We start from the raw sequence: 25,442 nt of genomic DNA on the forward strand, positions 1-25,442 counted from the left end.
CCTTCCCGAACCCGACAAACCTTGCACACTGGTTTTATAGTTTGCTAGTGGACTCTTTTTTTTCTTCTTCACATGCAGGCACTTTGAAATTGGTCAAGAATTTCACAAAAATGTGAAAATTTGATACCTGAGGGATAGCGATTTGCTTACCTTCCATGTGTACCTGATGATAAAGATCTTACACGTGATTTACTTACTTACTTGCGAATTAAATGAAAATTTAATTTTGTTTTATTCGCTCACAATGAATGTCATAAGGTATGTCATGACCCCCTTTTAGCCCCTCAGGGGCGTTTGAAAATTATCACTTTTTGACCAAGATGGTCTTTTTTGAGAGAAAAAAAATAAAAAATTGAATATTTAATCTTTGTTTATCTGCTCACAATGAATGTCCCTTTATGTCGTGATGTTAATCATGAACCCCATATGTCACTTAGACCCCCATTTGTAACTGAGAGGGGTGTTAGGGTAAAAATTTTAACATTTTGACAATCATCACTTTGTTTCTCAAATGTCAAGGGGTTACAGGTAGTTCATTATTTTTGAGAGAAAAAAATGGATATTTAAATCTTTGAATATTTGCTCAAAACGAATGTCCCTGTGTGTAGTGAGGTTGATCATTACCCCCATTTTTCCCTATGTGGGGCTTTCTATGTATAAACGTGCCATTAGATGGATCCTGACCCCCATATCCCTTTGACAGGGGGGTAGTGGCAAATATTGTAAAAACTTGAATTTTCACAACTTTCGGGCCAAAATGGTAAGGGCCGGGGTGGTTCAGCATTTTGGAGGAAAATATTTAATTTTTTGAATGGGCTAGTTTCCCCATAATGAATGTACATACATGCCATTAGATGGATTCTAACGCCTATATCTCTTTTAAAGGGGCGTAGTGGCAAATATTGTAAAAATTTGAATTATCACTACTTTTCGGGCAAAAGTTGTAAGGGCCGGGCTGGTTCAGCATTTTAAAGGAAAATTTTGTATTTTTTGAATAGGCTAGTTTCCCCACAATGAATGTATATACATGCCATTAGATGGATCCTGACCCCATATCCCTTTGACAGGGGGGTAGGGGCAAATATTGTAAAAATTTGAATTATCACAACTCTCGGGTCTAAAATTGTAAGGGCCGGGGTGGTTCAGCATTTTGGAGGAAAATATATTTTTTTTTAATTGGCTAGTTTCCCCATAATGAATTTATATACATGCCATTAGATGGATCCTGACCCCCATATCCCTTTGAAAGGGGCGTAGGGGCAAATATTGAAAAATTGAGTTATCACAACTTTCGGGCCGAAATGGTAAGAGCATTTTGGAGGAAAATATTATTTTTTTTAAATTGGCTAGTTTCCCCATAATGAATGTACATACATGCGATTAGATGGATCCTGAACCCTATATCCCTTGGAAAGGGGCGTAGTGGCAAATATTGAAAAATTTGAATTATCACAACTTTTCGGGCCGAAATGGTAAGGGCCGGGGTGGTTCAGCATTTTGGAGGAAAATATTTTTTTTTTTTAATTGGCTAGTTTCCCAATAATAATGTATATACATGCCATTAGATGGTTCCTGACCCCCATATCCCTTTGAAAGGGGCATAGTGGCAAATATTGAAAATTTGAGTTATCACAACTTTCGGGCCGAAGTTGTAAGGGCCGGGGTGGTTCAGCATTTTGGAGGAAAATATTATTTTTTTTAAATTGGCTAGTTTCCCCATAATGAATGTATATACATGCCATTAGATGGTTCCTGACCCCATATCCCTTTGAAAGGGGCGTAGTGGCAAATATTGAAAAATTTGAGTTATCACAACTTTCGGGCCGAAATTGTAAGGGCCGGGGTGGTTCAGCATTTTGGAGGAAAATATTATTTTTTTTAAATTGGCTAGTTTCCCCATAATGAATATATATACATGCCATTAGATGGTTCCTGACCCCCATATCCCTTTGAAAGGGGCGTAGTGGCAAATATTGAAAAATTTGAGTTATCACAACTTTCGGGCCGAAATTGTAAGGGCCGGGGTGGTTCAGCATTTTGGAGGAAAATATTATTTTTTTTAAATTGGCTAGTTTCCCCATAATGAATGTACATACATGCCATTAGATGGATCCTGACACCCATATCCCTTTGAAAGGGGCGTAGTGGCAAATATTGTAAAAATTTGAATTATCACAACTTTTCGGGCCGAAGTTGTAAGGGCCGGGGTGGTTCAGCATTTTGGAGGAAAATATTTTTTTTTTAAATTGGCTAGTTTCCCCATAATGAATGTATATACATGCCATTAGATGGTTCCTGACCCCCATATCCCTTTGAAAGGAGCGTAGTGGCAAATATTGAAAAATTTGAGTTATCACAACTTTCGGGTCCGAAATGGTAAGGGCCGGGGTGGTTCACCATTTTGGAGGAAAATATTATTTTTTTTAAATTGGCTAGTTTCCCCATAATGAATGTATATACATGCCATTAGATGGTTCCTGACCCCAATATCCCTTTGAAAGGGGCGTAGTGGCAAATATTGTAAAAATTTGAGTTATCACAACTTTCGGGCCGAAATTGTAAGGGCCAGGGGTGGTTTAGCATTTTGGAGGAAAATATTTTTTTTTAAATTGGCTAGTTCCCCATATTGAATGTACATACATGCCATTAGATGAATCCTGACCCCCATATCCCTTTGAAAGGGGCGTAGTGGCAAATATTGTAAAAATTTGAATTATCACAACTTTTCGGGCCGAAGTTGTAAGGGCCGGGGTGGTTCAGCATTTTGGAGGAAAATATTATTTTTTTTAAATTGGCTAGTTTCCCAATAATGAATGTATACATGCCATTAGATGGATCCTGACCCCCATATCCCTTTGAAAGGGGCGTAGTGGCAAATATTGTAAAAATTTGAATTATCACAACTTTTCGGGCCGAAATGGTAAGGGCCGGGGTGGTTCACCATTTTGGAGGAAAAATTATTTTTTTTAAATTGGCTAGTTTCCCCATAATGAATGTATATACATGCCATTAGATGGTTCCTGACCCCCATATCCCTTTGAAAGGGGCGTAGTGGCAAATATTGAAAAATTTGAGTTATCACAACTTTCGGGCCGAAATTGTAAGGGCCGGGGTGGTTCAGCATTTTGGAGGAAAATATTATTTTTTTTAAATTAGCTAGTTTCCCCATAATGAATGTATATACATGCCATTAGATGGATCCTGACCCCCATATCCCTTTGAAAGGGGCGTAGTGGCAAATATTGTAAAAATTTGAATTATCACAACTTTCGGGCCGAAGTTGTAAGGGCCGGGGTGGTTCAGCATTTTGGAGGAAAATATTATTTTTTTTAAATTGGCTAGTTTCCCAATAATGAATGTATATACATGCCATTAGATGGATCCTGACCCCCATATCCCTTTGAAAGGGGCGTAGTGGCAAATATTGTAAAAATTTGAATTATCACAACTTTCGGGCCGAAATGGTAAGGGCCGGGGTGGTTCAGCATTTTGGAGGAAAATATTTTTTTTTTAAATTGGCTAGTTTCCCCATAATGAATGTATATACATGCCATTAGATGGTTCCTGACCCCCATATCCCTTTGAAAGGAGCGTAGTGGCAAATATTGAAAAATTTGAGTTATCACAACTTTCGGGTCGAAATGGTAAGGGCCGGGGTGGTTCACCATTTTGGAGGAAAATATTATTTTTTTTAAATTGGCTAGTTTCCCCATAATGAATGTATATACATGCCATTAGATGGTTCCTGACCCCCATATCCCTTTGAAAGGGGCGTAGTGGCAAATATTGAAAAATTTGAGTTATCACAACTTTCGGGCCGAAATGGTAAGGGCCGGGGTGGTTCACCATTTTGGAGGAAAATATTATTTTTTTAAATTGGCTAGTTTCCCCATAATGAATGTATATACATGCCATTAGATGGTTCCTGACCCCAATATCCCTTTGAAAGGGGCGTAGTGGCAAATATTGTAAAAATTTGAGTTATCACAACTTTCGGGCCGAAATGGTAAGGGCCGGGGTGGTTCAGCATTTTGGAGGAAAATATATTTTTTTTTTAATTGGCTAGTTTCCCATAATGAATGTACATACATGCCATTAGATGGATCCTGACCCCCATATCCCTTTGAAAGGGGCGTAGTGGCAAATATTGTAAAAATTTGAATTATCACAACTTTTCGGGCCGAAGTTGTAAGGGCCGGGGTGGTTCAGCATTTTGGAGGAAAATATTTTTTTTTTAAATTGGCTAGTTTCCCAATAATGAATGTATATACATGCCATTAGATGGATCCTGACCCCATATCCCTTTGAAAGGGGCGTAGTGGCAAATATTGTAAAAATTTGAATTATCACAACTTTTCGGGCCGAAGTTGTAAGGGCCGGGGTGGTTCAGCATTTTGGAGGAAAATATTATTTTTTTTAAATTGGCTAGTTTCCCCATAATGAATGTACATACATGCCATTAGATGGATCCTGACCCCCATATCCCTTTGAAAGGGGCTTAGTGGCAAATATTGTAAAAATTTGAATTATCACAACTTTTCAGGCCGAAGTTGTAAGGGCCGGGGTGGTTCAGCATTTTGGAGGAAAATATTATTTTTTTTAAATTGGCTAGTTTCCCCATAATGAATGTACATACATGCCATTAGATGGATCCTGACCCCCATATCCCTTTGAAAGGGGCGTAGTGGCAAATATTGTAAAAATTTGAATTATCACAACTTTTGGGCCGAAGTTGTAAGGGCCGGGGTGGTTCAGCATTTTGGAGGAAAATATTATTTTTTTTAAATTGGCTAGTTTCCCCATAATGAATGTATATACATGCCATTAGATGGTTCCTGACCCCCATATCCCTTTGAAAGGAGCGTAGTGGCAAATATTGAAAAATTTGAGTTATCACAACTTTCGGGCCGAAATGGTAAGGGCCGGGGTGGTTCACCATTTTGGAGGAAAATATTTTTATTTTAAATTGGCTAGTTTCCCATAATGAATGTATATACATGCCATTAGATGGATCCTGACCCCCATATCCCTTTGAAAGGGGCGTAGTGGCAAATATTGAAAAATTTGAGTTATCACAACTTTCGGGCCGAAATGGTAAGGGCCGGGGTGGTTCAGCATTTTGGAGGAAATATTATTTTTTTTAATTGGCTAGTTTCCCATAATGAATGTTCATACATGCCATTAGATGGATCCTGACCCCATATCCCTTTGAAAGGGGCGTAGTGGCAAATATTGAAAAATTTGAATTATCACAACTTTTCGGGCCGAAGTGTAAGGGCCGGGGTGGTTCAGCATTTTGGAGGAAAATATTATTTTTTTTAAATTGGCTAGTTTCCCCATAATGAATGTATATACATGCCATTAGATGGTTCCTGACCCCCATATCCCTTTGAAAGGGGCGTAGTGGCAAATATTGAAAAATTTGAGTTATCACAACTTCGGGCCGAAGTTGTAAGGGCCGGGGTGGTTCAGCATTTTGGAGGAAAATATTATTTTTTTAAATTGGCTAGTTTCCCCATAATGAATGTATATACATGCCATTAGATGGTTCCTGACCCCCATATCCCTTTGAAAGGGGCGTAGTGGCAAATATTGAAAAATTTGAGTTATCACAACTTTCGGGCGAAATGTAAGGGCCGGGGTGGTTCAGCATTTTGGAGGAAAATATTATTTTTTTTAAATTGGCTAGTTTCCCCATAATGAATGTATATACATGCCATTAGATGGATCCTGACCCCCATATCCCTTTGAAAGGGGCGTAGTGGCAAATATTGTAAAAATTTGAATTATCACAACTTTCGGGCCGAAGTTGTAAGGGCCGGAGTGGTTCAGCATTTTGGAGGAAAATATTATTTTTTTTAAATTGGCTAGTTTCCCAATAATGAATGTATATACATGCCATTAGATGGATCCTGACCCCCATATCCCTTTGAAAGGGGCGTAGTGGCAAATATTGTAAAAATTTGAATTATCACAACTTTCGGGCCGAAATTGTAAGGGCCGGGGTGGTTCAGCATTTTGGAGGAAAATATTATTTTTTTTTAAATTGGCTAGTTTCCCCATAATGAATGTATATACATGCCATTAGATGTTCCTGACCCCCATATCCCTTTGAAAGGGCGTAGTGGCAAATATTGAAAAATTTGAGTTATCACAACTTTCGGGCCGAAATGGTAAGGCCGGGGTGGTTCAGCATTTTGGAGAAAAATATTTTTTTTTAAATTGGCTAGTTTCCCCATAATGAATGTATATACATGCCATTAGATGGATCCTGACCCCCATATCCCTTTGAAAGGGGCGTAGTGGCAAATATTGAAAAATTTGAGTTATCACAACTTTCGGGCCGAAATGGTAAGGGCCGGGGTGGTTCAGCATTTTGGAGGAAAATATTTTTTTTTTAAATTGGCTAGTTTCTCCATAATGAATGTCATACATGCCATTAGATGGATCCTGACCCCAATATCCCTTTGAAAGGGGCGTAGTGGCAAATATTGAAAAATTTGAATTATCACAACTTTTCGGGCCGAAGTTGTAAGGGCCGGGGTGGTTCAGCATTTTGGAGGAAAATATTATTTTTTTTAAATTGGCTAGTTTCCCCATAATGAATGTATATACATGCCATTAGATGGTTCCTGACCCCCATATCCCTTTGAAAGGAGCGTAGTGGCAAATATTGAAAAATTTGAGTTATCACAACTTCGGGCCGAAGTTGTAAGGGCCGGGGTGGTTCAGCATTTTGGAGGAAAATATTATTTTTTTTAAATTGGCTAGTTTCCCCATAATGAATGTATATACATGCCATTAGATGGTTCCTGACCCCCATATCCCTTTGAAAGGGGCGTAGTGGCAAATATTGAAAAATTTGAGTTATCACAACTTTCGGGCCGAAATGGTAAGGGCCGGGGTGGTTCAGCATTTTGGAGGAAAAATATTTTTTTTAAATTGGCTAGTTTCCCCATAATGAATGTATATACATGCCATTAGATGGATCCTGACCCCCATATCCCTTTGAAAGGGGCGTAGTGGCAAATATTGTAAAAATTTGAATTATCACAACTTTTCGGGCCGAAGTTGTAAGGGCCGGGGTGGTTCAGCATTTTGGAGGAAAATATTATTTTTTTAAATTGGCTAGTTTCCCAATAATGAATGTATATACATGCCATTAGATGGATCCTGACCCCCATATCCCTTTGAAAGGGGCGTAGTGGCAAATATTGAAAAATTTGAATTATCACAACTTTCGGGCCGAAATGGTAAGGGCCGGGGTGGTTCACCATTTTGGAGGAAAATTTTTTTTTTTTAAATTGGCTAGTTTCCCCATAATGAATGTATATACATGCCATTAGATGGTTCCTGACCCCATATCCCTTTGAAAGGGGCGTAGTGGCAAATATTGAAAAATTTGAGTTATCACAACTTTCGGGCCGAAATTGTAAGGGCCGGGGTGGTTCAGCATTTTGGAGGAAAATATTATTTTTTTTAAATTGGCTAGTTTCCCCATAATGAATGTATATACATGCCATTAGATGGATCCTGACCCCCATATCCCTTTGAAAGGGGCGTAGTGGCAAATATTGAAAAATTTGAGTTATCACAACTTTCGGGCCGAAATTGTAAGGGCCAGGGTGGTTCAGCATTTTGGAGGAAAATATTATTTTTTTTAAATTGGCTAGTTTCCCCATAATGAATGTACATACATGCCATTAGATGAATCCTGACCCCCATATCCCTTTGAAAGGGGCGTAGTGGCAAATATTGTAAAAATTTGAATTATCACAACTTTTCGGGCCGAAGTTGTAAGGGCCGGGGTGGTTCAGCATTTTGGAGGAAAATATTATTTTTTTTAAATTGGCTAGTTTCCCAATAATGAATGTATATACATGCCATTAGATGGATCCTGACCCCCATATCCCTTTGAAAGGGGCGTAGTGGCAAATATTGTAAAAATTTGAATTATCACAACTTTCGGGCCGAAATGGTAAGGGCCGGGGTGGTTCAGCATTTTGGAGGAAAATATTATTTTTTTTAAATTGGCTAGTTTCCCATAATGAATGTATATACATGCCATTAGATGGATCCTGACCCCCATATCCCTTTGAAAGGGGCGTAGTGGCAAATATTGAAAAATTTGAGTTATCACAACTTTCGGGCGAAATTGTAAGGGCCGGGGTGGTTCAGCATTTTGGAGGAAAATATTTTTTTTTTTAAATTGGCTAGTTTCCCCATAATGAATGTATATACATGCCATTAGATGGATCCTGACCCCCATATCCCTTTGAAAGGGGCGTAGTGGCAAATATTGTAAAAATTTGAATTATCACAACTTTCGGGCCGAAATGGTAAGGGCCGGGGTGGTTCAGCATTTTGGAGGAAAATATTTTTTTTTTAAATTGGCTAGTTTCCCCATAATGAATGTATATACATGCCATTAGATGGATCCTGACCCCCATATCCCTTTGAAAGGAGCGTAGTGGCAAATATTGAAAAATTTGAGTTATCACAACTTTCGGGTCGAAATGGTAAGGGCCGGGGTGGTTCACCATTTTGGAGGAAAATATTATTTTTTTTAAATTGGCTAGTTTCCCCATAATGAATGTATATACATGCCATTAGATGGTTCCTGACCCCCATATCCCTTTGAAAGGGGCGTAGTGGCAAATATTGAAAAATTTGAGTTATCACAACTTTCGGGCCGAAATGGTAAGGGCCGGGGTGGTTCACCATTTTGGAGGAAAATATTATTTTTTTAATTGGCTAATTTCCCATAATGAATGTATATACATGCCATTAGATGGTTCCTGACCCAATATCCCTTTGAAAGGGGCGTAGTGGCAAATATTGTAAAAATTTGAGTTATCACAACTTTCGGGCCGAAATGGTAAGGGCCGGGGTGGTTCAGCATTTTGGAGGAAAATATTTTTTTTTTAAATTAGCTAGTTTCCCATAATGAATGTACATACATGCCATTAGATGGATCCTGACCCCCATATCCCTTTGAAAGGGGCGTAGTGGCAAATATTGTAAAAATTTGAATTATCACAACTTTTCGGGCCGAAGTTGTAAGGGCCGGGGTGGTTCAGCATTTTGGAGGAAAATATTTTTTTTTAAATTGGCTAGTTTCCCAATAATGAATGTATATACATGCCATTAGATGGATCCTGACCCCCATATCCCTTTGAAAGGGGCGTAGTGGCAAATATTGTAAAAATTTGAATTATCACAACTTTTCGGGCCGAAGTTGTAAGGGCCGGGGTGGTTCAGCATTTTGGAGGAAAATATTATTTTTTTTAAATTGGCTAGTTTCCCATAATGAATGTATATACATGCCATTAGATGGATCCTGACCCCCATATCCCTTTGAAAGGGGCGTAGTGGCAAATATTGAAAAATTTGAGTTATCACAACTTTCGGGCCGAAAGTTGTAAGGGCCGGGGTGGTTCAGCATTTTGGAGGAAAATATATATTTTTTTTAATTGGCTAGTTTCCCCATAATGAATGTACATACATGCCATTAGATGGATCCTGACCCCCATATCCCTTTGAAAGGGGCGTAGTGGCAAATATTGAAAAAATTTGAATTATCACAACTTTTTGGGCCGAAGTTGTAAGGGCCGGGGTGGTTCAGCATTTTGGAGGAAAATATTTTTTTTTTAAATTGGCTAGTTTCCCCATAATGAATGTATATACATGCCATTAGATGGTCCTGACCCCCATATCCCTTTGAAAGGGGCGTAGTGGCAAATATTGAAAAATTTGAGTTATCACAACTTTCGGGCCGAAATGTAAGGGCCGGGGTGGTTCACCATTTTGGAGGAAAATATTTTTTTTTAAATTGGCTAGTTTCCCCATAATGAATGTATATACATGCCATTAGATGGATCCTGACCCCCATATCCCTTTGAAAGGGGCGTAGTGGCAAATATTGAAAAATTTGAGTTATCACAACTTTCGGGCCGAAATGGTAAGGGCCGGGGTGGTTCAGCATTTTGGAGGAAAATATTATTTTTTTTAAATTGGCTAGTTTCCCATAATGAATGTTATACATGCCATTAGATGGATCCTGACCCCAATATCCCTTTGAAAGGGGCGTAGTGGCAAATATTGAAAAATTTGAATTATCACAACTTTTCGGGCCGAAGTTGTAAGGGCCGGGGTGGTTCAGCATTTTGGAGGAAAATATTATTTTTTTAAATTGGCTAGTTTCCCCATAATGAATGTATATACATGCCATTAGATGGTCCTGACCCCCATATCCCTTTGAAAGGAGCGTAGTGGCAAATATTGAAAAATTTGAATTATCACAACTTTCGGGCCGAAGTTGTAAGGGCCGGGGTGGTTCAGCATTTTGGAGGAAAATATTATTTTTTTTAAATTGGCTAGTTTCCCCATAATGAATGTATATACATGCCATTAGATGGTTCCTGACCCCCATATCCCTTTGAAAGGGGCGTAGTGGCAAATATTGAAAAATTTGAGTTATCACAACTTTCGGGCCGAAATGGTAAGGGCCGGGGTGGTTCAGCATTTTGGAGGAAAATATTATTTTTTTTAAATTGGCTAGTTTCCCCATAATGAATGTATATACATGCCATTAGATGGATCCTGACCCCCATATCCCTTTGAAAGGGGCGTAGTGGCAAATATTGTAAAAATTTGAATTATCACAACTTTTCGGGCCGAAGTTGTAAGGGCCGGGGTGGTTCAGCATTTTGGAGGAAAATATTATTTTTTTTTAAATTGGCTAGTTTCCCAATAATGAATGTATATACATGCATTAGATGGATCCTGACCCCCATATCCCTTTGAAAGGGGCGTAGTGGCAAATATTGTAAAAATTTGAATTATCACAACTTTCGGGCCGAAATTGTAAGGGCCGGGGTGGTTCACCATTTTGGAGGAAAATTTTTTTTTTAATTGGCTAGTTTCCCCATAATGAATGTATATACATGCCATTAGATGGTTCCTGACCCCCATATCCCTTTGAAAGGGGCGTAGTGGCAAATATTGAAAAATTTGAGTTATCACAACTTTCGGGCCGAAATTGTAAGGGCCGGGGTGGTTCAGCATTTTGGAGGAAAATATTATTTTTTTTAAATTGGCTAGTTTCCCCATAATGAATGTATATACATGCATTAGATGGTCCTGACCCCCATATCCCTTTGAAAGGGCGTAGTGGCAAATATTGAAAAATTTGAGTTATCACAACTTTCGGGCCGAAATGGTAAGGGCCGGGGTGGTTCAGCATTTTGGAGGAAAATATTTTTTTTTAAATTGGCTAGTTTCCCCATAATGAATGTATATACATGCCATTAGATGGATCCTGACCCCCATATCCCTTTGAAAGGGGCGTAGTGGCAAATATTGAAAAATTTGAGTTATCACAACTTTCGGGCCGAAATGGTAAGGGCCGGGGTGGTTCAGCATTTTGGAGGAAAATATTATTTTTTTTAAATTGGCTAGTTCTCCATAATGAATGTATATACATGCCATTAGATGGATCCTGACCCCAATATCCCTTTGAAAGGGGCGTAGTGGCAAATATTGAAAAATTTGAATTATCACAACTTTTCGGGCCGAAGTTGTAAGGGCCGGGGTGGTTCAGCATTTTGGAGGAAAATATTATTTTTTTTAAATTGGCTAGTTTCCCCATAATGAATGTATATACATGCCATTAGATGGTTCCTGACCCCCATATCCCTTTGAAAGGGGCGTAGTGGCAAATATTGAAAAATTTGAGTTATCACAACTTCGGGCCGAAGTTGTAAGGGCCGGGGTGGTTCAGCATTTTGGAGGAAAATATTATTTTTTTTAAATTGGCTAGTTTCCCCATAATGAATGTATATACATGCCATTAGATGGATCCTGACCCCCATATCCCTTTGAAAGGGGCGTAGTGGCAAATATTGAAAAATTTGAGTTATCACAACTTTCGGGCCGAAATGGTAAGGGCCGGGGTGGTTCAGCATTTTGGAGGAAAATATTATTTTTTTTAAATTGGCTAGTTTCTTTATAATGAATGTACATACATGCCATTAGATGGATCCTGACCCCCATATCCCTTTGAAAGGGGCGTAGTGGCAAATATTGTAAAAATTTGAATTATCACAACTTTTCGGGCCGAAATGGTAAGGGCCGGGGTGGTTCAGCATTTTGGAGGAAAATATTATTTTTTTTAAATTGGCTAGTTTACCCATAATGAATGTATATACATGCCATTAGATGGTTCCTGACCCCCATATCCCTTTGAAAGGAGCGTAGTGGCAAATATTGAAAAATTTGAGTTATCACAACTTTCGGGTCGAAATGGTAAGGGCCGGGGTGGTTCACCATTTTGGAGGAAAATATTTTTTTTTTAAATTGGCTAGTTTCCCCATAATGAATGTATATACATGCCATTAGATGGTTCCTGACCCCCATATCCCTTTGAAAGGGGCGTAGTGGCAAATATTGAAAAATTTGAGTTATCACAACTTTCGGGCCGAAATTGTAAGGGCCGGGGTGGTTTAGCATTTTGGAGGAAAATATTATTTTTTTAAATTGGCTAGTTTCCCCATAATGAATGTACATACATGCCATTAGATGATCCTGACCCCCATATCCCTTTGAAAGGGGCGTAGTGGCAAATATTGTAAAAATTTGAATTATCACAACTTTTCGGGCCGAAGTTGTAAGGGCCGGGGTGGTTCAGCATTTTGGAGGAAAATATTATTTTTTTTAAATTGGCTAGTTTCCCCATAATAAATGTATATACATGCCATTAGATGGTTCCTGACCCCCATATCCCTTTGAAAGGAGCGTAGTGGCAAATATTGAAAAATTGAGTTATCACAACTTCGGGCCGAAGTTGTAAGGGCCGGGGTGGTTCAGCATTTTGGAGGAAAATATTATTTTTTTTAAATTGGCTAGTTTCCCCATAATGAATGTATATACATGCCATTAGATGGTTCCTGACCCCCATATCCCTTTGAAAGGGGCATAGTGGCAAATATTGAAAAATTTGAGTTATCACAACTTTCGGGCCGAAATGGTAAGGGCCGGGGTGGTTCAGCATTTTGGAGGAAAATATTATTTTTTTTAAATTGGCTAGTTTCCCCATAATGAATGTATATACATGCCATTAGATGGATCCTGACCCCCATATCCCTTTGAAAGGGGCGTAGTGGCAAATATTGTAAAAATTTGAATTATCACAACTTTTCGGGCCGAAGTTGTAAGGGCCGGGGTGGTTCAGCATTTTGGAGGAAAATATATTTTTTTTAAATTGGCTAGTTTCCCATAATGAATGTATATACATGCAATTAGATGGATCCTGACCCCCATATCCCTTTGAAAGGGGCGTAGTGGCAAATATTGAAAAATTTGAATTATCACAACTTTCGGGCCGAAATGTAAGGGCCGGGGTGGTTACCATTTTGGAGGAAAATTTTTTTTTTTTAAATTGGCTAGTTTCCCCATAATGAATGTATATACATGCCATTAGATGGTTCCTGACCCCCATATCCCTTTGAAAGGGGCGTAGTGGCAAATATTGAAAAATTTGAGTTATCACAACTTTCGGGCCGAAATTGTAAGGGCCGGGGTGGTTCAGCATTTTGGAGGAAAATATTATTTTTTTTTAAATTGGCTAGTTTCCCCATAATGAATGTATATACATGCCATTAGATGTTCCTGACCCCCATATCCCTTTGAAAGGAGCGTAGTGGCAAATATTGAAAAATTTGAGTTATCACAACTTTCGGGCCGAAATGGTAAGGGCCGGGGTGGTTCACCATTTTGGAGGAAAATATTTTATTTTTTTTAAATTGGCTAGTTTCCCCATAATGAATGTATATACATGCCATTAGATGGATCCTGACCCCCATATCCCTTTGAAAGGGGCGTAGTGGCAAATATTGAAAAATTTGAGTTATCACAACTTTCGGGCCGAAATGGTAAGGGCCGGGGTGGTTCAGCATTTTGGAGGAAAATATTATTTTTTTTAAATTGGCTAGTTTCTCCATAATGAATGTTCATACATGACATTAGATGGATCCTGACCCCAATATCCCTTTGAAAGGGGCGTAGTGGCAAATATTGAAAAATTTGAATTATCACAACTTTTCGGGCCGAAGTTGTAAGGGCCGGGGTGGTTCAGCATTTTGGAGGAAAATATTATTTTTTTTAAATTGGCTAGTTTCCCCATAATAAATGTATATACATGCCATTAGATGGTCCTGACCCCCATATCCCTTTGAAAGGAGCGTAGTGGCAAATATTGAAAAATTTGAGTTATCACAACTTCGGGCCGAAGTGTAAGGGCCGGGGTGGTTCAGCATTTTGGAGGAAAATATTATTTTTTTAAATTGGCTAGTTTCCCATAATGAATGTATATACATGCCATTAGATGGTTCCTGACCCCCATATCCCTTTGAAAGGGGCATAGTGGCAAATATTGAAAAATTTGAGTTATCACAACTTTCGGGCCGAAATGGTAAGGGCCGGGGTGGTTCAGCATTTTGGAGGAAAATATTTATTTTTTTTAAATTGGCTAGTTTCTCCATAATGAATGTACATACATGCCATTAGATGGATCCTGACCCCCATATCCCTTTGAAAGGGGCGTAGTGGCAAATATTGTAAAAATTTGAATTATCACAACTTTTCGGGCCGAAATGGTAAGGGCCGGGGTGGTTCAGCATTTTGGAGGAAAATATTATTTTTTTTAAATTGGCTAGTTTACCCATAATGAATGTATATACATGCCATTAGATGGTTCTGACCCCCATATCCCTTTGAAAGGAGCGTAGTGGCAAATATTGAAAAATTTGAGTTATCACAACTTTCGGGCCGAAATGGTAAGGGCCGGGGTGGTTCAGCATTTTGGAGGAAAATATTATTTTTTTTAAATTGGCTAGTTTCCCCATAATGAATGTATATACATGCCATTAGATGGTCCTGACCCCAATATCCCTTTGAAAGGGGGCGTAGTGGCAAATATTGTAAAAATTTGAGTTATCACAACTTTCGGGCCGAAATTGTAAGGGCCGGGGTGGTTTAGCATTTTGAGGAAAATATTATTTTTTAAATGGCTAGTTCCCCCATATGAATGTACATACATGCCATTAGATGAATCCTGACCCCCCATATCCCTTTGAAAGGGGCGTAGTGGCAAATATTGTAAAAATTTGAATTATCACAACTTTTCGGGCCGAAGTTGTAAGGGCCGGGGTGGTTCAGCATTTTGGAGGAAAATATTATTTTTTTTAAATTGGCTAGTTTCCCAATAATGAATGTATATACATGCCATTAGATGGTTCCTGACCCCCATATCCTTTGAAAGGGGCGTAGTGGCAAATATTGAAAAATTTGAGTTATCACAACTTTCGGGCCGAAATGGTAAGGGCCGGGGTGGTTCAGCATTTTGGAGGAAATATTATTTTTTTAAATTGGCTAGTTCCCATAATGATGTATATACATGCCATTAGATGCCATTAGATGGATCCTGACCCCCATATCCCTTGAAAGGGGCGTAGTGGCAAATATTGTAAAAATTTTGAATTATCACAACTTTCGGGCCGAAGTTGTAAGGGCCGGGGTGGTTCAGCATTTTGGAGGAAAATATATATTTTTTTAATTGGCTAGTTTCAATAATAAATGTATATACATGCCATTGACGGTTCCTGACCCCCATATCCCTTTGAAGGGGGCGTAGTGGCAAATATTGAAAAATTTGAGTTATCACAACTTTCGGGCCGAAGTTGTAAGGGCCGGGGTGGTTCAGCATTTTGGAGGAAAATATTATTTTTTAAATTGGCTAGTTTCCCCATAATGAATGTATATACATGCCATTAGATGGATCCTGACCCCCATATCCCTTTGAAAGGGGCGTAGTGGCAAATATTGTAAAAATTTGAATTATCACAACTTTTGGGCCGAAGTTGTAAGGGGCGGGGTGGTTCAGCATTTGGAGGAAAATATTATTTTTTTAAATTTGCTAGTTTCCCCATAATGAATGTACATACATGCCATTAGATGGTTCCTGACCCCCATATCCCTTTGAAAGGGGCGTAGTGGCAAATATTGAAAAAATTTGTTATCACAACTTTCGGGCCGAATTGTAAGGGCCGGGGTGGTTCAGCATTTTTGGAGGAAAATATTATTTTTTTTAAATTGGCTAGTTTCTCCATAATGAATGTTATACATGACATTAGATGGATCCTGACCCCCAATATCCCTTTAAAAGGGGGCGTAGTGGCAAATATTGAAAAATTTGAATTATCACAACTTTCGGGCCGAAGTGGTAAGGGCCGGGGTGGTTCAGCATTTGGGAGGAAAAATATTATTTTTTAAATTGGCTAGTTTCCCCATAATGAATGTATATACATGCCATTAGATGGTTCCTGACCCCCATATCCCTTTGAAAGGGGCGTAGTGGCAAATATTGAAAATTTGAGTTATCACAACTTTCGGGCCGAAATGGTAAGGGCCGGGGTGGTTCAGCATGGAGGGAAAATATTATTTTTTTTAAATTGGCTAGTTTCCCCATAATGAATGTATATACATGCCATTAGATGGATCCTGACCCCCATATCCCTTTGAAAGGGGGGCGTAGTGGCAAATATTGAAAAATTTGAATTATCACAACTTTTGGGCCGAAGTTGTAAGGGCCGGGGTGGTTCAGCATTTTGGAGGAAAATATTATTTTTTTTAAATTGGCTAGTTTCCCATAATGAATGTATATACATGCCATTAGATGGTTCCTGACCCCCATATCCCTTTGAAAGGAGCGTAGTGGCAAATATTGAAAAATTTGAGTTATCACAACTTTCGGGCCGAAATGGTAAGGGCCGGGGTGGTTCACCATTTTGGAGGAAAATATTATTTTTTTTAAATTTGCTAGTTTCCCAATAATGAATGTATATACATGCCATTAGATGGATCCTGACCCCCATATCCCTTTGAAAGGGGCGTAGTGGCAAATATTGTAAAAATTTGAATTATCACAACTTTTGGGCCGAAGTTGTAAGGGCCGGGGTGGTTCAGCATTTTGGAGGAAAATATTATTTTTTTAAATTTGCTAGTTTCCCATAATGAATGTACATACATGCCATTAGATGGTTCCTGACCCCCATATCCCTTTGAAAGGGGCGTAGTGGCAAATATTGAAAAATTTGAGTTATCACAACTTTCGGGCCGAAATGTAAGGGCCGGGTGGTTCAGCATTTGGAGGAAAATATTATTTTTTTTAAATTGGCTAGTTTCCCCATAATGAATGTATATACATGCCATTACATTGTTCCTGACCCATATCCCTTGAAAGGAGCGTAGTGGCAAATATTGAAAAATTTGAATTATCACAACTTTCGGGCCGAAATGGAAGGGCGGGGTGGTTCAGCATTTTGGAGGAAAATATTATTTTTTTTAAATTGGCTAGTTTCCCCATAATGAATGTATATACATGCCATTAGATGGATCCTGACCCCCATATCCCTTGAAAGGGGCGTAGTGGCAAATATTGTAAAAAATTTGAATTATCACAACTTTTCGGGCCGAAATGTAAGGGCCGGGGTGGTTCACCATTTTGGAGGAAAATATTATTTTTTTAAATTGGCTAGTTTCCCATAATGAATGTATATACATGCCATTAGATGGATCCTGACCCCCATATCCCTTTGAAAGGGGCGTAGTGGCAAATATTGAACAATTTGAGTTATCACAACTTTCGGGCCGAAATGGTAAGGGCCGGGGTGGTTCAGCATTTTGGAGGAAAATATTATTTTTTTTAAATTGGCTAGTTTACAATAATGAATGTATATACATGCCATTAGATGGTTCCTGACCCCCATATCCCTTTGAAAGGAGCGTAGTGGCAAATATTTGAAAAATTTGAATATCACAAACTTTCGGGTCGAAATGGTAAGGGCCGGGGGTGGTTCACCATTTTGGAGGAGAAAATATTTTTTTTTTAAATTGGCTAGTTCCCCATAATGAATGTATATACATGCCATTAGATGGTTCCTGACCCCCATATCCCTTTGAAAGGGGGCATAGTGGCAAATATTGAAAAATTTGAGTTATCACAACTTTCGGGCGCCGAAATGGTAAGGGCCGGGTGGTTCCGCATTTTGGAGGAAAATATATTTTTTTTTATTGGCTAGTTTCTCATAATGAATGTACATACATGCCATTAGATGGATCCTAACCCCATATCCCTTTGAAAGGGGCGTAGTGGCAAATATTGTAAAAATTTGAATTATCACAACTTTTCGGGCCGAAATGGTAAGGGCCGGGGTGGTTCACCATTGGAGGGAGGAAAATTATTATTTTTTTAAATTGGCTAGTTCCCCATAATGAATGTATATACATGCCATTAGATGGTTCCTGACCCCCATATCCCTTTGAAAGGAGCGTAGTGGCAAATATTGAAAAATTTGAGTTATCACGACTTTCGGGTCGAATGGTAAGAGCCGGGGGTGGTTCACCATTTTGGAGAAAATATTTTTTTTTTTAAATTGGCTAGTTTCCCCATAATGAATGTATATACATGCCATTAGATGGTTCCTGACCCCAATATCCCTTTGAAAGGGGGTGTGTAGTGGCAAATATTGTAAAATTGATATCACAACTTTCGGGCCGAAATTGTAAGGGCCAGGGGTGGTTTAGCATTTTGGAGGAATAATATTTTTTTTAAATTGGCTAGTTTCCCCATATTGAATGTACATACATGCCATTAGATGAATCCTGACCCCCATATCCCTTTGAAAGGGGCGTAGTGGCAAATATTGAAAAATTTGAGTTATCACAACTTTCGGGCCGAAATTGTAAGGGCCGGGGTGGTTCAGCATTTTGGAGGAAAATATTATTTTTTTTAAATTGGCTAGTTTCCCCATAATGAATGTATATACATGCCATTAGATGGATCCAGACCCCCATATCCCTTTGAAAGGGGCGTAGTGGCAAATATTGAAAAAATTTGAATTATCACAACTTTCGGGCCGAAATGGTAAGGGCCGGGGTGGTTCACCATTTTGGAGGAAAATATATTTTTTTTAATTGGCTAGTTTCCCATAATGAATGTATATACATGCCATTAGATGGATCCTGACCCCCATATCCCTTTGAAAGGGGCGTAGTGGCAAATATTGAACAATTTGAGTTATCACAACTTTTCGGGCCGAAATGGTAAGGGCCGGGGTGGTTCAGCATTTTGGAGGAAAATATTATTTTTTTTTTAAATTGGCTAGTTTTACCCATAATGAATGTATATACATGCCATTAGATGGTTCCTGACCCCCATATCCCTTTGAAAGGGGCGTAGTGGCAAATATTGAAAAATTTGAGTTTCACAAACTTTCGGGTCGAAATGGTAAGGGCGGGGTGGTTCAGCATTTTGGAGGAAAATATTATTTTTTTAATTGGCTAGTTTCCCATAATGAATGTATATACATGCCATTAGATGGTTCCTGACCCCCATATCCCTTTGAAAGGGGCATAGTGGCAAATATTGAAAAATTTGAGTTATCACAACTTTCGGGCCGAAATTGTAAGGGCCGGGGTGGTTCGCATTTGGAGGAAAATATTATTTTTTTAAATTGGCTAGTTTCCCATATGAATGTATATACATGCCATTAGATGGATCCTGACCCCCATATCCCTTTGAAAGGGGCGTAGTGGCAAATATTGAAAAATTTGAGTTATCACAACTTTCGGGCCGAAATGGTAAGGGCCGGGGTGGTTCAGCATTTTGGAGGAAAATATTATTTTTTTTAAATTGGCTAGTTTACCCATAATGAATGTATATACATGCCATTAGATGGTTCCTGACCCCCATATCCCTTTGAAAGGAGCGTAGTGGCAAATATTGAAAATTTGAGTTATCACAACTTTCGGGCCGAAATGGTAAGGGCCGGGGTGGTTCACCATTTTGGAGGAAAATATTATTTTTTTTAAATTGGCTAGTTTCCCCATAATGAATGTATATACATGCCATTAGATGGTTCCTGACCCCAATATCCCTTTGAAAGGGGTGTAGTAGGCAAATATTGTAAAAATTTGAGTTATCACAACTTTTCGGGCCGAAATTGTAAGGGCCAGGGGTGGTTTAGCATTTTGGAGGAAAATATATTTTTTTAAATTGGCTAGTTTCCCCATATGAATGTACATACATGCCATTAGATGAATCCTGACCCCCATATCCCTTTGAAAGGGCGTAGTGGCAAATATTGAAAAATTTGAGTTATCACAACTTTCGGGCCGAAATTGTAAGGGCCGGGGTGGTTCAGCATTTTGGAGGAAAATATTATTTTTTTAAATTGGCTAGTTTCCCCATAATGAATGTATATACATGCCATTAGATGGATCCAGACCCCCATATCCCTTTGAAAGGGCGTAGTGGCAAATATTGTAAAAATTTGAATTATCACAACTTTTCGGGCCGAAATGGTAAGGGCCGGGGGGTTCACCATTTTGGAGGAAAATATATTTTTTTTAAATTGGCTAGTTTCCCATAATGAATGTATATACATGCCATTAGATGGATCCTGACCCCCATATCCCTTGAAAGGGGCGTAGTGGCAAATATTGAACAATTTGAGTTATCACAACTTTTCGGGCCGAAATGTAAGGGCCGGGGTGGTTCAGCATTTTGGAGGAAAATATTTTTTTTTTAAATTGGCTAGTTTTCCCCATAATGAATGTATATACATGCCATTAGATGGTTCCTGACCCCCATATCCTTTGAAAGGAGCGTAGTGGCAAATATTGAAAAATTTGAGTTATCACAACTTTCGGGGTCGAAATGGTAAGGGCCGGGGTGGTTCACCTTTGGAGGAAAATATTATTTTTTTTAAATGGCTAGTTTCCCATAATGAATGTATATACATGCCATTAGATGGTTCCTGACCCCATATCCCTTTGAAAGGGGCATAGTGGCAAATATTGAAAAATTTGAGTTATCACAACTTTCGGGCCGAAATGGTAAGGGCCGGGGTGGTTCCGCATTTTGGAGGAAAATATTATTTTTTTTAATTGGCTAGTTTCTCCATAATGAATGTACATACATGCCATTAGATGGATCTAACCCCATATCCCTTTGAAAGGGGCGTAGTGGCAAATATTGTAAAATTTGAATTATCACAACTTTTCGGGCCGAAATTGTAAGGGCCGGGGTGGTTCACCATTTTGGAGGAAAATATTATTTTTTTTAAATTGGCTAGTTTACCCATAATGAATGTATATACATGCCATTAGATGGATCCTGACCCCCATATCCCTTTGAAAGGAGCGTAGTGGCAAATATTGAAAAATTTGAGTATCACAACTTTCGGTCGAAATGGTAAGGCCGGGGTGGTTCACCATTTTGGAGGAAAATATTATTTTTTTTAAATGGCTGTAGTTTCCCATAATGAATGTATATACATGCCATTAGATGGTTCTGACCCCAATATCCCTTTGAAAGGGGCGTAGTGGCAAATATTGTAAAAATTTGAGTTATCACATTTTTCGGGCCGAAATTGTAAGGGCAGGGGGGTTTAGCATTTTGGAGGAGGAAAATATATTTTTTTAAATTGGCTAGTTTCCCCATAATGAATGTACATACATGCCATTAGATGAATCCTGACCCCATATCCCTTTGAAAGGGGCGTAGTGGCAAATATTGAAAAATTTGAGTTATCACAACTTTCGGGCCGAAATTGTAAGGGCCGGGGTGGTTCAGCATTTGGAGGAAAATATTATTTTTTTAAATTAGCTAGTTTCCCCATAATGAATGTACATACATGCCATTAGATGGATCCTGACCCCATATCCCTTTGAAAGGGGCGTAGTGGCAAATATTGTAAAAATTTGAATTATCATAACTTTTCGGGCCGAAGTTGTAAGGGCCGGGGTGGTTCAGCATTTTGGAGGAAAATATTATTTTTTTTAAATTGGCTAGTTTCCCAATAATGAATGTATATACATGCCATTAGATGGATCCTGACCCCCATATCCCTTTGAAAGGGGCGTAGTGGCAAATATTGTAAAAATTTGAATTATCACAACTTTCGGGCCGAAATGGTAAGGGCCGGGGTGGTTCAGCATTTTGGAGGAAAATATTTTTTTTTTTAAATTGGCTAGTTTCCCATAATGAATGTATATACATGCCATTAGATGGTTCCTGACCCCCATATCCTTTGAAAGGGGCGTAGTGGCAAATATTGAAAAATTTGAGTTATCACAACTTTCGGGCCGAAATGTAAGGGCCGGGGTGGTTCAGCATTTTGGAGGAAAATATTATTTTTTTTAAATTGGCTAGTTCTCTATAATGAATGTATATACATGCCATTAGATGGATCCTGACCCAATATCCTTTGAAAGGGGCGTAGTGGCAAATATTGAAAAATTTGAATTATCACAACTTTTTCGGCCGAAGTTGTAAGGGCCGGGGTGGTTCAGCATTTTGGAGGAAAATGTTATTTTTTTTAAATTGGCTAGTTTCCCCATAATGAATGTATATACATGCCATTAGATGGTTCTGACCCCCATATCCTTTGAAAGGAGCGTAGTGGCAAATATTGAAAAATTTGAGTTATCACAACTTTCGGGCCGAAGTTGTAAGGGCCGGGGTGGTTCAGCATTTTGGAGGAAAATATTATTTTTTTAAATTGGCTAGTTTCCCATAATGAATGTATATACATGCCATTAGATGGTTCCTGACCCCCATATCCCTTTGAAAGGGGCATAGTGGCAAATATTGAAAAATTGAGTTATCACAACTTTCGGGCCGAAAGGTAAGGGCCGGGGTGGTTCAGCATTTTGGAGGAAAATATATTTTTTTTTAAATTGGCTAGTTTCCCCATAATGAATGTAATACATGCCATTAGATGGATCCTGACCCCCATATCCCTTTGAAAGGGGCGTAGTGGCAAAATTGTAAAAATTTGAATTATCACAACTTTTTGGCCGAAGTTGTAAGGGCCGGGGTGGTTCAGCATTTTGGAGGAAAATATTATTTTTTTTAAATTTGCTAGTTTTCCCCATAATGAATGTACATACATGCCATTAGATGGTTCCTGACCCCATATCCCTTTGAAAGGGGCGTAGCGGCAAATATTGAAAAATTTGAGTTATCACAACTTTCGGGCCGAAATGGTTAGGGCCGGGGTGGTTCAGCATTTTGGAGGAAAATATTATTTTTTTTAAATTGGCTAGTTTCTCCATAATGAATGTCATACATGACATTAGATGGATCCTGGCCCCAATATCCCTTTAAAGGGGCGTAGTGGCAAATATCGAAAAATTTGAATTATCACAACTTTCGGGCCGAAGTTGTAAGGGCCGGTGGGGGTGGTTCAGCTTTGGAGGAAAATATTATTTTTTTTAAATTGGCTAGTTTCCCCATAATGAATGTATATACATGCCATTAGATGGTTCCTGACCCCCCATATCCTTTGAAAGGGGCATAGTGGCAAATATTGAAAAATTTGAGTTATCACAACTTTCGGGCCGAAATGGTTAAGGGCCGGGTGGTTCAGCATTTTGGAGGAAAATATTTTTTTTTAAATTGGCTAGTTTCCCCATAATGAATGATATACATGCCATTAGATGGATCCTGACCCCCATATCCCTTTGAAAGGGGCGTAGTGGCAAATATTGTAAAAATTTGAATTATCACAACTTTTTGGGCCGAAGTTGTAAGGGCGGGGGTTGGTTCAGCATTTGGAGGAAAATATTATTTTTTTTAAATTGGCTAGTTTCCCCATAATGAATGTACATACATGCCATTAGATGGTTCCTGACCCCCATATCCCTTTGAAAGGGGCATAGCGGCAAATATTGAAAAATTTGAGTTATCACACTTTTCGGGCCGAAATTGTAAGGGCGGGGGCTGGTGGTTCAGCATTGGAGGAAAATATTATTTTTTTAAATTTTAATTTTTTTTTTTTAATAATGAATGTATATACATGCCATTACATTGTTCCTGACCCCCATATCCCTTTGAAAGGAGCGTAGTGGCAAATATTGAAAAATTTGAGTTATCACAACTTTCGGGCCGAAATGGTAAGGGCCGGGGTGGTTCAGCATTTTGGAGGAAAATATTTTTTTTTAATTGGCTAGTTTCCCCATAATGAATGTATATACATGCCATTAGATGGATCCTGACCCCATATCCCTTTGAAAGGGGCGTAGTGGCAAATATTGAAAAATTTGAGTTATCACATTTCGACTTCGGGCGAAATGGTAAGGGCCAGGGTGGTTCAGCATTTTTGGAGGAAAATATTATTTTTTTTTAAATTGGCTAGTTTTTCCATAATGAATGTTATACATGACATTAGATGGATCCTGACCCAAATTCCCTTTGAAAGGGGCGTAGTGGCAAATATTGAAAAATTTGAAGTTATCACAATTTTCGGGCCGAAGTTGTAAGGGCCGGGGTGGTTCAGCATTTTGGAGGAAAATATTTATTTTTTTTAAATTGGCTAGTTTCCCCATAATAATGTATATACATGCCATTAGATGGTTCCTGACCCATATCCCTTTGAAAGGAGCGTAGCGGCAAAATATTGAAAAATTTGAGTTATCACAACTTTTCGGGCCGAAGTTGTAAGGGCCGGGGTGGTTCAGCATTTTGGAGGAAAAATATTATTTTTTTAAATTGGCTAGTCCCCATAATGAATGTAATACATGCCATTAGATGGTTCCTGACCCCCATATCCCTTTGAAAGGGGCATAGTGGCAAATATTGAAAAATTTGAGTTATCACAACTTTCGGGCCGAAATGGTAAGGGCCGGGGTGGTCAGCATTTTGGAGGAAAATATCATTTTTTTTAAATTGGCTAGTTTCCCATAATGAATGTATATACATGCCATTAGATGGTTCCTGACCCCCATATCCCTTTGAAAGGGGCATAGTGGCAAATATTGAAAAATTTGAGTTATCACAACTTTCGGGCCGAAATGGTAAGGGCCGGGGTGGTTCAGCATTTTGGAGGAAATATTATTTTTTTTAAATTGGCTAGTTTCCCATAATGAATGTATATACATGCCATTAGATGGATCCTGACCCCATATCCTTTGAAAGGGGCGTAGTGGAAATATTGAAAAATTTGAATTATCACAACTTTCGGGCCGAAATGGTAAGGGCCGGGGTGGTTCACCATTTTGGAGGAAAAATATTTTTTTTAAATTGGCTAGTTTCCCCATAATGAATGTATATACATGCCATTAGATGGATCCTGACCCCCATATCCCTTTGAAAGGGGCGTAGTGGCAAATATTGAAAAATTTGAGTATCACAACTTTCGGGCCGAAAGGTAAGGGCCGGGGTGGTTCAGCATTTTGGAGGAAAATATTTTTTTTTTAAATTGGCTAGTTCTCCATAATGAATGTTCATACATGACATTAGATGGATCCGACCCCAATATCCCTTTGAAAGGGGCGTAGTGGCAAATATTGAAAAATTTGAATTATCACAACTTTTCGGG

The 25,442-nt window shown here is 38.8% G+C and overlaps 1 protein-coding gene across 1 annotated transcript in view; it reads left to right on the top strand.

Moving 5' to 3' along the window:
- The first annotated feature begins 244 nt into the window (after positions 1–244).
- LOC105439052 overlaps positions 245–25,442 on the top strand; it is a 66,217-nt gene continuing 41,019 nt past the window's right edge. The window contains exon 1 of the mRNA XM_030998676.1: positions 245–258. Within this exon, the coding sequence (XP_030854536.1) occupies positions 245–258 (14 nt within the window). The remainder of the gene's footprint in view (positions 259–25,442) is intronic.

The sequence above is a fragment of the Strongylocentrotus purpuratus genome, unplaced genomic scaffold (genome assembly GCF_000002235.5).
Source record: "Strongylocentrotus purpuratus isolate Spur 01 unplaced genomic scaffold, Spur_5.0 spur5_scaffold_5, whole genome shotgun sequence".
In the NCBI taxonomy this organism is placed as follows: Eukaryota; Metazoa; Echinodermata; class Echinoidea; order Camarodonta; family Strongylocentrotidae; genus Strongylocentrotus; species Strongylocentrotus purpuratus.